The sequence below is a fragment of the Sprattus sprattus genome, assembly GCF_963457725.1.
Source record: "Sprattus sprattus genome assembly, chromosome: 19".
In the NCBI taxonomy this organism is placed as follows: Eukaryota; Metazoa; Chordata; class Actinopteri; order Clupeiformes; family Clupeidae; genus Sprattus; species Sprattus sprattus.
The window spans coordinates 26,582,359-26,599,858 of record NC_137917.1 but is presented as its reverse complement, the minus strand read 5'-3'; the positions used below and the strand labels follow the sequence as shown (position 1 = coordinate 26,599,858).

Here is a 17,500-nt window from a genome sequence, read left to right as displayed (position 1 = left end):
AGCTTCCTCAGTATCTGAGATATGGGCTAATTTTAAAAGCAACAAGTGATCTGTCAGCATACTTCCGTTTAACTCATAAAACAGGTGAGTAGTTCAACGTTGCATATTTCATTTCTAGACAGAGACATGGACAAGTATGAATAATACGCTTACTCAACACACCTGTACGTGACGCAGACGGCACAGGGGAGCAGTAACAGCATGGGACTTCCTTCATTGTTAGGTAAAGCACCAATAACTATGGCAACACTAGGAGTGTGGATCTCAGAAACTCTCCCAATAGATTATTAGTTTCAGTAGAGGAAGATTACATTTAAATTTACATTTACATTTAGTCATTTAGCAGACGCTTTTGTCCAAAGCGACGTACAAGGGAGAGAACAATCAAGCTAAGAGCAATAGAACCTGGTGTAACAATAAATACTGATTTTTTTTTTCAAGATGACAGGATTTGTTTTTATGGAAACATTTAATTTCCTTTATTTAGGGATGGACACTTTATGGATTTAGACACTTATAGGCTGAACAAAATATCTACTAGCAGTGCATGCGTGGATTTCACATGGGTCTAAAATGGCCACCTGCAATGAGGTATTGATTAGGGCCATTTCTCCTTTTTAATGTATAACCTGAGAGAAAACAATGAAAGCTGCCGAACATTTTGAGTCCTGACTTCCAGGTGCCCCCAAATACTCACTGTAATTTAAACATAAATGATGGGTGATTTCAAACAGAAATTACGGGTGATTTTAAAAATATGATTAATATGGAATGATTTTGTAAACAAATACATGTTGAAAAGAAGGCATTATTTTGCATGGTAGTGCAACACAATATTAGGGATTAAATTGGGGATTGTTTGTTGCATGTTGTTTATCCTGTGGGTTGTGGGGGGAGGGGGGTTCAGTTCATGTACACTAGATGATAAATGTAATTAATGTTCTGACATACTTTTGTCTTGCATGTCGTAACTGCATGAACGGTGTACAAAAAAAATTGATCACAAAAAAATATTAGGGATGAAATGGTGCCTGAAGCCCTTTGTGGGTATGACAGAGCAGGCGTAGGACATCACTGCATCAGAGGCCTGCTCTAATCAGAGCAGAGTCCAATCAAATTAAGTATCAACAGGCAGAGATTGACAATGTCCAGGTACAGATTGAGAGCTGCAAAGATGTACTCTTCTGGGTCCAGGCTGTATTTGTGGTTACCACCTAACATCAGCTGAGTATCCATCACCAAATACTAGGAAAGCACACACAGATACAGACAGAGAAGATGAACATAGAGAAATGAATGCTTGATATTCTTATCACCTCAATACTGTAAGCTCATCATTATTTGCTAGATTTGTTCCTGAGCTCCTTTCATTGTAAAAGACAGCAGTAGCGCTGCATTTTCTTTTACGTTATGGATATTCACCTACCACAGAGAAGAGAGCTGTCCCAAGACAAGCGTACACAATGTTGAGATACTGTTCACAGAATAAAAATAGGGTTTAATTAGTACAGCAGACGAACAACAAAGAAATAAATACACACGTGCATATTTGTGCATCGAGTAGAAGGAAATAAAAGTGACTGCACTTGCACCTGTGAGCGGAGAATGGCACAGAGGATTCCGAAGGCAATCAGAGACAAGAGTAGAACCCAGAGCATCCCAGCACAGCGGGTGAAGTCCCACTGTCAACCATGATTACAACTTTGAGTTCAAGAGTATCACAAGAGTTTATAAAAACACGTGTCTCTCTCACTCCTATGGTATAATCAAAACGTCTGAAAGGAAACTGTAGGGACTTTCTGATGTCTTTATTTGTATTCTTATCCATACATTTAGCTGTAATATTTCAGGACAGTGTTGACATGAGTAAGAAATGAATCAGCAGGTATTTCAGGAAGTGAATGATGGTGGAATTATCTACAGCAGACTCAAAAACACGAGCGTAAAACAAAACCGTGTTTACTTAGTTTAATCTAGTGGACCATCAAATACAACTGTGTCAAATGGTTAGTTTTTCAAATGTAGCGTTTATGATCTGTTGGCTCTACATAAACATAACTGCATGACACTAAAACGTTTATGATCTGTTGGCTCTACATAAACATTTCTGCATGAAACTAAAGCGTTAATGATCTGTTGGCTCTACATAAACATTTCTGCATGAAACTAAAAGCAAACATGATCGTTATGTTGTTGTTTCTGTATAGAAATACCAAATATACCAGGTGAAAACTTAACAATAAGGTCACCAGTAGACTTACTTTGGTCTGCATGGCAAACAGGGTCAGAGTGAAGGACACAAATGCTGTGGCTCCGACTGCCCAAAGAACAGCTTCAGCATTGTAATACCTAAACACCATTTGAACTACATTATTTCACTTCAAATCAATTACAGTATGTCTCTGTTCCTAAAACACATTTTTTCAAAGCATGCCTCGGTTTCTCTTAGCTCTAAACACAAATCCCAAAACCACTCACACAAAATGCAAAACCCTTTATATCTCTTGCAAAATGACACTTTGGTTTCAAAACACTATTATATCACCTCAAAAGGGCATTTTGTTTTCAAACAACAAACACAGACCATTATTTGAGTAGACATTCTAAGCATTGATTGAACACTGATGTGCTCAATGGAAAACACTACTATGAAATGGGAAAACACTAGTATGAAGGCCTTATCAGGAGTATTATGCCTTTTCATCTCCAGTGTTACTGTACGCTTTCTCCTGTTGTAAAATATTGTAACTGTATAATGTTTTAACTCAAAAATGAAAGAAAAATGTAAAATAATACAGTAAAAGGACAAAAAAACTAGACTGCATCCTGTTCTTGCTCAAGACAATATCGACAATTGTTGTGTTGTGAAACATCTGAAAATACAGTTTGATTTGAACATTTGATTGGATTACAATACAGTACAGTAATGTTTCTGTGCTGATAGGACGTAATCAGTTGTGGAAACGTATATGACTTACTTGCACATAGTCATATCATACTGTAATTGTTTGACTCTATCAGAGTTTCTGTCAAAAGGCACCCTGTACACCTGCTTCATTCTCGAGATGTTCTGCCTTAGAACATGGTCCACTGTGGCTAGGCTCTTTGTATTGATGTTTAGGAATATGTCTTGGTCATCAATGGTTGCACTTTGTATTTGTTTACGTATACTGTAATTTTACAAATACAGTACAATGTAAAATATTCTACAGTAAAATACAACAATACTATGCTCCTGATACAGTAAGGCATTCAAACTAGTGTTTTACTGTCATAGTAGTGTTTCTTACCCATTCTCTCTTCTGAATGTCCGGAGAATCGGTGCAACTGAGAAGCGGCTTATGTTTGGTTGAACCCTCTGGCCAGCCTTGCCAGCCTCCTGCATGGTCAAACCCATGTTGACCACATGGTTGAACACATTGGCCTGAATCTCATCAGAGATACAGTAATGGCTCTCCGTCTTGCTCTTCCTCTTCATAATTTTCCTCCTCCTCCTCCTCTTACTCTCACTCCTCTGCCCCTCTGATCACCACTCACTTCAATGTTGCCATAAATTGTTCTCCAAACTAGGATCTAAAGTTTTGATTTCAAATTGCACAACAGCTTTGGAAATTGAAGTTTTGTCATTTGATTAGCAGTGTTTTCTGTTTGAACACAATGAGGTTTTGGCATTGATGAAGCATGCAAAGTAGAGAGGATGGTGTTTAGTGTTTTGAAGAAAATGTGGTTAACAATTGAAAACTGTGTCTAAAGCAGAGAATTGTGTGTTGTGGTTTGAAGAAAGTGCGGTTAACAATTGAAATCTGTGTTTAAAGCAGAGAATTGTGCTTAAAGTTTAGCAGAATTGGTTTAGGGAGTTGGCACTTGGGTTTAGTGTTCAGAGAAACCGAGGCATGTTTTGAAAAAATGTGTTTTAGGAACAGAGAAATACTGTAAATCGTTGAATTTAAAACAACATATAAACTTTATCATTCCATCCTAAAATGACTGGCAGACTGTGAAATATGTGAAGGTATGGTTGACAATGCTGAGATGAGTTTACTTACACAGTAACTGATCCAAGCATGAGGCCCTCTACAATTGTCTGTGCACATTGATGAAGAGAGGATGATCACATCACGTCACATCACATCACATCACATCACATCACATCACATCACATCACATCACATCACATCACATCACATCACATCACATCACATCACATCACATCACATCACATCACATCACATCACATCACATCACATCACATCACATCACATCACATCACATCACATCACATCACATCACATCACATCACATCACATCACATCACATCACATCACATCACATCACATCACATCACATCACACTCAACCAAGAGCTCATATCAGCAAAATTGTCACACACAGACAAACACGCACACAGACTCACACACACACAGACAAACACGCACACACACACACACACACACTTACAAACAGGCCCAAGAATATGAAATTCAAGGGAACTTTTCGTCGAATTTCTCCACAGCATCCTAGCACAATGATGAGAACAAACGTTGCTGGCCTGATGAAAGAGAAATAAATAAATGCAAAAAATCCACTGTAACCTCATATTTATTTATATTAAATTGTATGTGAAGTCTTACATCAGGGCGATTGTGAACCAACTGGTGGAAAGGGTCCACATCTTCAGGTCATGCCTGAATGGAAAATGAATGATATTTGACATTTCAGCCGGAGTTAGAAAAAAAGAATGTAAAACCAGAGAGGATTTGTATGCTGAACCTAATGTATTTGTGGATAGTACTGAAGCAGTTCAAGAGCTAAACACTATAACAGACACGATACTCACCAGTACAGAAAAGCACATATTATTCCCACAGTCATCAACAGCTGAATCATCAGAGTAAAGTACACCTTTCTCAGAAAACCTACAAAATGTTCATCAGTGAGAAAGGAAGAACCATATCATAGCTGTCACTCACTCTATGCTGCTCTATGGCACATGTTACAAAGCAATGACTTTTAGTTTTAGGTATATACTCGAACATGGTATTTGATACTTTTTCATGTACAGTCCATTTGGTACTACTCTAAAGCTATATCTCCTGCCCCTGAATGGGATCTTCTGGTCATTACAGTATTTCTCTGTTCCTAAAACACATTTTTTCAAAACATGCCTCGGTTTCTCTGAACACTAAACCCAAGTGCCAACTCCCTAAACCAATTCTGCTAAACTTTAAGCACAATTCTCTGCTTTAAACACAGATTTCAATTGTTAACCGCACTTTCTTCAAACCTCAACACACAATTCTCTGCTTTAGACACAGTTTTCAATTGTTAACCACATTGTCTTCAAAACACTAAACACCATCCTCTCTACTTTGCATGCTTCATCAATGCCAAAACCTCCTTGTGTTCAAACAGAAAACACTGCTAATCAAATGACAAAACTTCCATTTCCAAAGCTGTTGTGCAATTTGAAATCAAAACTTTAGCTCCTATTTTGGAGAACAATTTATGGCAACATTGAAGTGAGTGGTGATCAGAGGGGCAGAGGAGTGAGAGTAAGAGGGGGAGGAGGAGGAGGAAAATGATGAAGAGGAAGAGCAAGACGGAGAGCCATTACTGTATCTCTGATGAGATTCAGGCCAATGTGTTCCACCATGTGGTCAACATGGGTTTGACCATGCAGGAGGCTGGCAAGGCTGGCCAGAGGGTTCAACCAAACATAAGCCGCTTCTCAGTTGCACCGATTCTCCGGACATTCAGAAGAGAGAATGGGTAAGAAACACTACTATGACAGTAAAACACTAGTTTGAATGCCTTACTGTATCAGGAGCATAGTATTCTTGTATTTGTATCTGTAGAATATTTTACATTGTACTGTATTTGTAAAATTACAGTATACGTAAACAAATACAAAGTGCAACCATTGATGACCAAGACATATTCCTAAACATCAATACAAAGAGCCTAGCCACAGTGGACCATGTTCTAAGGCAGAACATCTCGAGAATGAAGCAGGTGTACAGGGTGCCTTTTGACAGAAACTCTGATAGAGTCAAACAATTACAGTATGATATGACTATGTGCAAGTAAGTCATATACGTTTCCACAACTGATTACGTCCTATCAGCACAGAAACATTACTGTACTGTATTGTAATCCAATCAAATGTTCAAATCAAACTGTATTTTCAGATGTTTCACAACACAACAATTGTCGATATTGTCTTGAGCAAGAACAGGATGCAGTCTAGTTTTTTTGTCCTTTTATTATTTTACATTTTTCTTTCATTTTTGAGTTAAAACATTATACAGTTACAATATTTTATAACAGAAGAAAGCGTACAGTAACACTGGAGATGAAAAGGCATAATACTCCTGATAAGGCCTTCATACAAGTGTTTTCCCATTTCATAGTAGTGTTTTCCATTGAGCACATCAGTGTTCAATCAATGCTTAGAATGTCTACTCAAATAATGGTCTGTGTTTGTTGTTTGAAAACAAAATGCCCTTTTGAGGTGATCTAATAGCGTTTTGAAACCAAAGTGTCATTTTGCAAGAGGTATAAAGGGTTTTGCATTTTGTGTGAGTGGTTTTGGGATTTGTGTTTAGAGCTAAGAGAAACCGAGGCATGCTTTGAAAAAATGTGTTTTAGGAACAGAGAAATGCTGTAATACAAATGTGGGCACTTATTATTGAATTGTTTTCACCATAGAATATTTTGAAGGATAGATTTTATATTTGTAACAAAATGGTTGAAAGAGAAGAGTGATCCAAACCTCTTCTGATTGACGCGTCTGAGAAACCGTTAACGTCCTCAATGCCTTTAGCGTAGTCTGGGGGTGGCATGTCGTACGGCTGGTCCTCAGGCACCCCCATGTTGCCCACTGGGGAGATCACTGAGATGTTTGTTGTTCGATCCTTCCCCTCTGCTCCATCGCCATACTGTTGGGGGTACTGAGGGTAGGGGTTGGTATTGTAGGGTGGGGGGTTTGACCCTGTGTATGTGTTATCAGTGGCCATATTTACCTGCCAAAAGTCCTAGTATGAGTGAAAGCAGGTGGAACAATGGGTGGATACAATTATACTCAAAACTATACCTACATACAACTATACTACATTCAAGTAGTAAGCAGAGTTCAAGTGTGCTCAATCGAAAAACAAGAAAAGCAACATTTCATAGATTCTAGAATATTTTGGATCCACAAAGCAAATATGAGCTACTATGGTAACACTACGTCTGGCCATTTTCTTCTAAAAAGTGCTGTTCTGTCTTACATAAATAATACAAAACAATTACCACATTTCTGAATTATTTATATCAGTCATTTTAAATCACATTTAACTAAATGCATTCAGAATTAATTCAACTGTTTCAGAGTGACATCTTCTTACCTTTTTACCTGGGTGCTCCACTTCAGGCTTACTTTCTGTAGTGGTTAAGTCAGGTGACAGTCTAAGTTTAATCAACCTGTTTACAGGGTCCATGGTGCATCAGCAATATTACACCCATCATGAGGCCGACACTTCCTCCAGCACATTATCAGATATATCCATTTACTGTAAGCTCTGCCCATATTGCACAACGTTGAACAGAGCCAGTGATATATTTCTAATGATTAGATAACTCTCCCAATCAGAGGCCATCAATGAATGCAACTATTCTTTCCCATGCTGCTTTCCACTCAGCTTAGTTCAGTGCAGTCCCCATCACCTGGCTAGCCATTAAAAGTCTAACTGCACCCTAAAATGAACTAAATGTTATGACTGTATTGTGCCTCCCCCAGGCCCCGCCTGTGAGTGTGAGTCTCATTTTCATTTGCTCATCGAGACTCATCATTCCCAGAAGTTTACGAGTTTATTTTTGCTTAGGAAGGTTGGCAGAAGAAGTATGGCAGTCGTGACAAGAGCTAGTCTTGAAATGCTGGAGGAGAGGTGTTTTAATGCTTCCTTTCTTATTTCCTTTAGCGTAGGCTACACTGGACTATCCTTTCTTATTTCCTTTAGCGTAGGCTACACTGGACTATCCTTTCTTATCTCCTTTAGGGTAGGCTACACTGGACCATCCTTTCTTATGTCCTTTAGCGTAGGCTACACTGGACTATCCTTTCTTATTTCCTTTAGCGTAGGCTACACTGGACTATCCTTTCTTGTGTCCTTTAGGGTAGGGTACACTGGACTATCCTTTCTTATGTCCTTTAGGGTAGGCTACACTGGACTATCCTTTCTTATGTCCTTTAGCGTAGGCTACACTGGACTATCCTTTCTTGTGTCCTTTAGGGTAGGGTACACTGGACTATCCTTTCTTATGTCCTTTAGGGTAGGCTACACTGGACTATCCTTTCTTATTTCCTTTAGGGGAGGGTACACTGGACTATCCTTTCTTATGTCCTTTAGGGGAGGGTACACTGGACTATCCTTTCTTGTGTCCTTTAGGGGAGGGTACACTGGACTATCCTTTCTTATGTCCTTTAGGGGAGGGTACACTGGACTATCCTTTCTTGTGTCCTTTAGGGGAGGGTACACTGGACTATCCTTTCTTGTGTCCTTTACGGTATGTTACACTGGACTATCCTTTCTTATTTCCTTTAGCGTAGGGTACACTGGACTATCCTTCAGCACTCTGAAAATCTCCAGCACTCTGAAGACCCAGACTAATCTCCAGCATTCTCTCAGAATGACCCAGAATTCAGAGAGCCGTCTGTCTCCATACAGATATTTTGGCCACAGATCTTTCTCATATTTGATTGAGTTAAATCAGTTTCCCAAGGCCTGCGAATGGAGAAAACTGAACAGTAGGGCTGCGTATTGTTCAGTTGATCCGTATAACCATCGCTTGTGAAATAGGAAATACACATTGGCAGGTCCAGAGGTTGAGTGACGTATGCGTTTACTGACAAATATTACATTCAATGAAATTTAATTATATTTCATTTGTATACCGCCAGAACAATGTAATTGTCTCAAGGAAACTTACAGAACCCCCTGTATAATATACTATTAATACAAATATTTATACATTAAGGTTAAAATATACATATTTTAGGAATCACTGCAATACATTGACTTAATTGAGGGGAAGGTTCTAAACATCCATTTTAATAATTTATTATTTTGATTGAATTTATTGCATCTTGATTAAACAGTCAAAAGTTCAAATTGATATGGCAGTCAGTCCAATCTTTCCTGATAACAAAGCCAGTGGCACCTCACTAAGACAAAGCAAAAAGTGACAGAATTACAACACACATTCCATTTGTATCCAGATACTGTAAGTACGCAATCAACACATTTTTACCATGAAACTATTAACAAACACGTCAGGCCCAATGCCTGCCCACATAACGAACATCCTGTTCTGGATTTGGTAGCATAGTAACGGTCATTTAAATCATTGGTAGTTCTGAAACATAACTCTCTCCACATCTGTATATCTTGTCACTCTAATCCACCAATAAAATGTAACGAATTGTAATATTATGTACCTCTATATCAAAATTAATTTACCAAATGGTCAAATACAGCTGCGGAAAATAATAAGAGACCACTTCAAAATGATCAGTTTCTCTGGTTTTACTATTTATTGGGATGTGTTAAAGTAAATTGAACATTTTTGTTTTATTCTTTAAACTACCGTCAACATTTCTACCAAATTAAAAAATATATATATTGTCATTTAGAGCATTTATTTGCAGAAAAATGACAATTGGTCAAAATAGCAATTTTTTTGTATTCCACCAAATATTGATTTCTGAACTCTTCTTAAGATAAAACATTAGTATTGCGTTGTTTAAAAATGAATATGAACTTGTTTTCTTTGCATTATTCGAGATCTGAGAACACTGCATCTTTTTTGCTATTTTGACCAATTGTCATTTTTCTGCAAATAAATGCTCTAAAAGACAATATTTGTATTTTAAATTTGGTAGAAATGTTGTCAGTAGTTTATAGAATAAAAGAACAAAAAAAAATTATTTACTTTAACACATTCCACTAAATAGTAAAACCAGAGAAACTGATCATTTTGAAGTGGTCTCTTAATTTTTTCCGCGGCTGTATACTAAACATAAAATGTATCTCAGAGCCAAGAAGCCATAACCGCCTAAATCCACTCACTGGATAAATGTTACAGCATATTTCTTGTAAAAGCAACAAGTAATCTGTCAGCATACTTCGTTTAACTCATAAAACAGGTGAATAGTTCAACGTTGCTTATTTCATGCACACCAGATGATAAATGTAATTTGTCTTGCATGTCGTAACTGCATGAATGGTGTAAAAAAAAATTGATAAAAAAAATATATATATTAGGGATGAAATGGTGCCTGAAGCCCTTTGTGGGTATGACAGAGCAGGCGTAGGACATCACTGCATCAGAGGCCTGCTCTAACGGCAGAGTCCAATCAAATTAAGTAACAACAGGAAGAGATTGACAATGTCCAGGTACAGATTGAGAGCTGCAAAGATGTACTCTTCTGGGTCCAGGCTGTACTTGTGGTTACCACCTAACATCAGCTGAGTATCCATCACCAAATACTAGGAAAGCACACAGATACAGAAACACACACACACACACACACACACACACACACACACACACACACACACACACACACACAGATACAGATACAGACAGAGAAGATGCACATAGAGAAATGAATGCTTGATATTCTTATCACCTCAATACTGTAAGCTCATCATTATTTGCTAGATTTGTTCCTGAGCTCCTTTCATTGTAAAAGACAGCAGTAGCGCTGCATTTTCTTTTACGTTATGGATATTCACCTACCACAGAGAAGAGAGCTGTCCCAAGACAAGCGTACACAATGTTGAGATACTGTTCACAGAATAAAAATAGGGTTTAATTAGTACAGCAGACGAACAACAAAGAAAGAAATAAACACACGTGCATATTTGTGCATCGAGTAGAAGGAAATAAAAGTGACTGCACTTGCACCTGTGAGCGGAGAATGGCACAGAGGATTCCGAAGGCAATCAGAGACCAGAGTAGAACCCAGAGCATCCCAGCACAGCGAGTGAAGTCCCACTGTCAACCATGATTACAACTTTGAGTTCACGAGTATCACAAGAGTTTATAAAAACACGTCTCTCTCTCACTCTCCCATGGTATAATCAAAACTTCTAAAGGGAAACTGTGTGGCTATAACACAATATGAGTTTGTGCGTGTAGGGACTTGGCTCCGATGTCTTTATTTGTATTCTTATCCATACATTTAGCTGTGAAATTTCAGGACAGTGTTGACATGAGTAAGAAATGAATCAGCAGGTATTTCAGGAAGTGAATGATGGTGGAACTATCTACAGCAGACTCAAAAACACTCCTCATTCAAACTGATACCAACACATGAGCGTAAAACAAAACCGTGTTTACTTAGTTTAATCTAGTGGACCATTAAATACAACTGTGTCAAATGGTTAGTTTTTCAAATGTAGCGTTTATGATCTGTTGGCTCTACATAAACATAACTGCATGAAACTAAAACGTTTATGATCTGTTGGCTCTACATAAACATAACTGCATGACACTAAAGCGTTAATGATCTGTTGGCTCTACATAAACATAGCTGCATGAAACTAAAGCGTTAATGATCTGTTGGCTCTACATAAACATTTCTGCATGAAACTAAAAGCAAACATGATCGTTATGTTGTTGTTTCTGTATAGAAATACCAAATATACCAGGTGAAAACTTCACAATAAGGTCACCAGTAGACTTACTTTGGTCTGCATGGCAAACAGGGTCAGAGTGAAGGACACAAATGCTGTGGCTCCGACTGCCCAAAGAACAGCTTCAGCATTGTAATACCTAAACACCATTTGATCTACATTATTTCACTTCAAATCAATTCAATCGTTGAATTTAAAACAACATATAAACTTTATCATTCCATCCTAAAATGACTGGCAGACTGTGAAATATGTGAAGGTATGGTTGACAATGCTGAGATGAGTTTACTTACACAGTAACTGATCCAAGCATGAGGCCCTCTACAATTGTCTGTGCACATTGATGAAGAGAGGATGATCACATCACGTCACATCACATCACATCACATCACATCACATCACATCACATCACATCACATCACATCACATCACATCACATCACATCACATCACATCACATCACATCACATCACATCACATCACATCACATCACATCACATCACATCACATCACATCACATCACATCACATCACATCACATCACATCACATCACATCACATCACATCACATCACATCACATCACATCACATCACATCACATCACACTCAACCAAGAGCTCATATCAGCAAAATTGTCACACACAGACAAACACGCACACAGACTCACACACACACAGACAAACACGCACACACACACACACACACACTTACAAACAGGCCCAAGAATATGAAATTCAAGGGAACTTTTCGTCGAATTTCTCCACAGCATCCTAGCACAATGATGAGAACAAACGTTGCTGGCCTGATGAAAGAGAAATAAATAAATGCAAAAAATCCACTGTAACCTCATATTTATTTATATTAAATTGTATGTGAAGTCTTACATCAGGGCGATTGTGAACCAACTGGTGGAAAGGGTCCACATCTTCAGGTCATGCCTGAATGGAAAATGAATGATATTTGACATTTCAGCCGGAGTTAGAAAAAAAGAATGTAAAACCAGAGAGGATTTGTATGCTGAACCTAATGTATTTGTGGATAGTACTGAAGCAGTTCAAGAGCTAAACACTATAACAGACACGATACTCACCAGTACAGAAAAGCACATATTATTCCCACAGTCATCAACAGCTGAATCATCAGAGTAAAGTACACCTTTCTCAGAAAACCTACAAAATGTTCATCAGTGAGAAAGGAAGAACCATATCATAGCTGTCACTCACTCTATGCTGCTCTATGGCACATGTTACAAAGCAATGACTTTTAGGTATATACTCGAACATGGTATTTGATACTTTTTCATGTACAGTCCATTTGGTACTACTCTAAAGCTATATCTCCTGCCCCTGAATGGGATCTTCTGGTCATTACAGTATTTCTCTGTTCCTAAAACACATTTTTTCAAAACATGCCTCGGTTTCTCTGAACACTAAACCCAAGTGCCAACTCCCTAAACCAATTCTGCTAAACTTTAAGCACAATTCTCTGCTTTAAACACAGATTTCAATTGTTAACCGCACTTTCTTCAAACCTCAACACACAATTCTCTGCTTTAGACACAGTTTTCAATTGTTAACCACATTTTCTTCAAAACACTAAACACCATCCTCTCTACTTTGCATGCTTCATCAATGCCAAAACCTCCTTGTGTTCAAACAGAAAACACTGCTAATCAAATGACAAAACTTCCATTTCCAAAGCTGTTGTGCAATTTGAAATCAAAACTTTAGATCCTAGTTTGGAGAACAATTTATGGCAACATTGAAGTGAGTGGTGATCAGAGGGGCAGAGGAGTGAGAGTAAGAGGAGGAGGAGGAGGAGGAAAATGATGAAGAGGAAGAGCAAGACGGAGCGCCATTACTGTATCTCTGATGAGATTCAGGCCAATGTGTTCAACCATGTGGTCAACATGGGTTTGACCATGCAGGAGGCTGGCAAGGCTGGCCAGAGGGTTCAACCAAACATAAGCCGCTTCTCAGTTGCACCGATTCTCCGGACATTCAGAAGAGAGAATGGGTAAGAAACACTACTATGACAGTAAAACACTAGTTTGAATGCCTTACTGTATCAGGAGCATAGTATTCTTGTATTTGTATCTGTAGAATATTTTACATTGTACTGTATTTGTAAAATTACAGTATACGTAAACAAATACAAAGTGCAACCATTGATGACCAAGACATATTCCTAAACATCAATACAAAGAGCCTAGCCACAGTGGACCATGTTCTAAGGCAGAACATCTCGAGAATGAAGCAGGTGTACAGGGTGCCTTTTGACAGAAACTCTGATAGAGTCAAACAATTACAGTATGATATGACTATGTGCAAGTAAGTCATATACGTTTCCACAACTGATTACGTCCTATCAGCACAGAAACATTACTGTACTGTATTGTAATCCAATCAAATGTTCAAATCAAACTGTATTTTCAGATGTTTCACAACACAACAATTGTCGATATTGTCTTGAGCAAGAACAGGATGCAGTCTAGTTTTTTTGTCCTTTTATTATTTTACATTTTTCTTTCATTTTTGAGTTAAAACATTATACAGTTACAATATTTTATAACAGAAGAAAGCGTACAGTAACACTGGAGATGAAAAGGCATAATACTCCTGATAAGGCCTTCATACAAGTGTTTTCCCATTTCATAGTAGTGTTTTCCATTGAGCACATCAGTGTTCAATAAATGCTTAGAATGTCTACTCAAATAATGGTCTGTGTTTGTTGTTTGAAAACAAAATGCCCTTTTGAGGTGATCTAATAGCGTTTTGAAACCAAAGTGTCATTTTGCAAGAGGTATAAAGGGTTTTGCATTTTGTGTGAGTGGTTTTGGGATTTGTGTTTAGAGCTAAGAGAAACCGAGGCATGCTTTGAAAAAATGTGTTTTAGGAACAGAGAAATGCTGTAATACAAATGTGGGCACTTATTATTGAATTGTTTTCACCATAGAATATTTTGAAGGATAGATTTTATATTTGTAACAAAATGGTTGAAAGAGAAGAGTGATCCAAACCTCTTCTGATTGACGCGTCTGAGAAACCGTTAACGTCCTCAATGCCTTTAGCGTAGTCTGGGGGTGGCATGTCGTACGGCTGGTCCTCAGGCACCCCCATGTTGCCCACTGGGGAGATCACTGAGATGTTTGTTGTTCGATCCTTCCCCTCTGCTCCATCGCCATACTGTTGGGGGTACTGAGGGTAGGGGTTGGTATTGTAGGGTGGGGGGTTTGACCCTGTGTATGTGTTATCAGTGGCCATATTTACCTGCCAAAAGTCCTAGTATGAGTGAAAGCAGGTGGAACAATGGGTGGATACAATTATACTCAAAACTATACCTACATACAACTATACTACATTCAAGTAGTAAGCAGAGTTCAAGTGTGCTCAATCGAAAAACAAGAAAAGCAACATTTCATAGATTCTAGAATATTTTGGATCCACAAAGCAAATATGAGCTACTATGGTAACACTACGTCTGGCCATTTTCTTCTAAAAAGTGCTGTTCTGTCTTACATAAATAATACAAAACAATTACCACATTTCTGAATTATTTATATCAGTCATTTTAAATCACATTTAACTAAATGCATTCAGAATTAATTCAACTGTTTCAGAGTGACATCTTCTTACCTTTTTACCTGGGTGCTCCACTTCAGGCTTACTTTCTGTAGTGGTTAAGTCAGGTGACAGTCTAAGTTTAATCAACCTGTTTACAGGGTCCATGGTGCATCAGCAATATTACACCCATCATGAGGCCGACACTTCCTCCAGCACATTATCAGATATATCCATTTACTGTAAGCTCTGCCCATATTGCACAACGTTGAACAGAGCCAGTGATATATTTCTAGTGATTAGATAACTCTCCCAATCAGAGGCCATCAATGAATGCAACTATTCTTTCCCATGCTGCTTTCCACTCAGCTTAGTTCAGTGCAGTCCCCATCACCTGGCTAGCCATTAAAAGTCTAACTGCACCCTAAAATGAACTAAATGTTATGACTGTATTGTGCCTCCCCCAGGCCCCGCCTCCCCCAGGCCCCGCCTCCCCCAGGCCCCGCCTGTGAGTGTGAGTCTCATTTTCATTTGCTCATCGAGACTCATCATTCCCAGAAGTTTACGAGTTTATTTTTGCTTAGGAAGGTTGGCAGAAGAAGTATGGCAGTCGTGACAAGAGCTAGTCTTGAAATGCTGGAGGAGAGGTGTTTTAATGCTTCCTTTCTTATTTCCTTTAGCGTAGGCTACACTGGACTATCCTTTCTTATTTCCTTTAGCGTAGGCTACACTGGACTATCCTTTCTTTTCTCCTTTAGGGTAGGCTACACTGGACCATCCTTTCTTATGTCCTTTAGCGTAGGCTACACTGGACTATCCTTTCTTATTTCCTTTAGCGTAGGCTACACTGGACTATCCTTTCTTGTGTCCTTTAGGGTAGGGTACACTGGACTATCCTTTCTTATGTCCTTTAGGGTAGGCTACACTGGACTATCCTTTCTTATGTCCTTTAGGGTCTACACTGGACTATCCTTTCTTGTGTCGTTTAGGGTTGGGTACACTGGACTATCCTTTATTGTGTCCTTTACGGTATGTTACACTGGACTATCCTTTCTTATTTCCTTTAGGGGAGGGTACACTGGACTATCCTTTCTTATGTCCTTTAGGGGAGGGTACACTGGACTATCCTTTCTTGTGTCCTTTAGGGGAGGGTACACTGGACTATCCTTTCTTGTGTCCTTTACGGTATGTTACACTGGACTATCCTTTCTTATTTCCTTTAGCGTAGGGTACACTGGACTATCCTTCAGCACTCTGAAAATCTCCAGCACTCTGAAGACCCAGACTAATCTCCAGCATTCTCTCAGAATGACCCAGAATTCAGAGAGCCGTCTGTCTCCATACAGACATTTTGGCCACAGATCTTTCTCATATTTGATTGAGTTAAATCAGTTTCCCAAGGCCTGCGAATGGAGAAAACTGAACAGTAGGGCTGCGTATTGTTCAGTTGATCCGTATAACCATCGCTTGTGAAATAGGAAATACACATTGGCAGGTCCAGAGGTTGAGTGACGTATGCGTTTACTGACAAATATTACATTCAATGAAATTTAATTATATTTCATTTGTATACCGCCAGAACAATGTAATTGTCTCAAGGAAACTTACAGAACCCCCTGTATAATATACTATTAATACAAATATTTATACATTAAGGTTAAAATATACATATTTTAGGAATCACTGCAATACATTGACTTAATTGAGGGGAAGGTTCTAAACATCCATTTTAATAATTTATTATTTTGATTGAATTTATTGCATCTTGATTAAACAGTCAAAAGTTCAAATTGATATGGCAGTCAGTCCAATCTTTCCTGATAACAAAGCCAGTGGCACCTCACTAAGACAAAGCAAAAAGTTGATAAGTGACAGAATTACAACACACATTCCATTTGTATCCAGATACTGTAAGTACGCAATCAACACATTTTTACCATGAAACTATTAACAAACACGTCAGGCCCAATGCCTGCCCACATAACGAACATCCTGTTCTGGATTTGGTAGCATAGTAACGGTCATTTAAATCATTGGTAGTTCTGAAACATAACTCTCTCCACATCTGTATATCTTGTCACTCTAATCCACCAATAAAATGTAACGAATTGTAATATTATGTACCTCTATATCAAAATTAATTTACCAAATGGTCAAATACAGCTGCGGAAAATAATAAGAGACCACTTCAAAATGATCAGTTTCTCTGGTTTTACTATTTATTGGGATGTGTTAAAGTAAATTGAACATTTTTGTTTTATT

The 17,500-nt window shown here is 38.3% G+C and overlaps 2 protein-coding genes across 2 annotated transcripts; both read right to left on the bottom strand.

Annotated features, from left to right (window-relative positions):
- Positions 1–1,092: 1,092 nt before the first annotated feature.
- LOC308380721 (protein lifeguard 1-like) lies at positions 1,093–7,015 on the bottom strand (the record flags this gene model as incomplete). The annotated part of the gene is made up of 9 exons (XM_080858126.1): positions 1,093–1,245; positions 1,427–1,474; positions 1,593–1,682; positions 2,262–2,349; positions 4,047–4,084; positions 4,458–4,548; positions 4,631–4,684; positions 4,837–4,915; positions 6,772–7,015. The coding sequence occupies 9 exons, from the start codon at positions 7,013–7,015 to the stop codon at positions 1,093–1,095; spliced, it is 885 nt and encodes a 294-aa protein (XP_080714252.1).
- Positions 7,016–10,378: 3,363 nt separating this feature from the next.
- LOC308380040 (protein lifeguard 1-like) lies at positions 10,379–14,941 on the bottom strand (the record flags this gene model as incomplete). The annotated part of the gene is made up of 9 exons (XM_080857321.1): positions 10,379–10,528; positions 10,782–10,829; positions 10,950–11,039; positions 11,732–11,819; positions 11,974–12,011; positions 12,390–12,480; positions 12,563–12,616; positions 12,769–12,847; positions 14,698–14,941. The coding sequence occupies 9 exons, from the start codon at positions 14,939–14,941 to the stop codon at positions 10,379–10,381; spliced, it is 882 nt and encodes a 293-aa protein (XP_080713447.1).
- Positions 14,942–17,500: the final 2,559 nt, after the last annotated feature.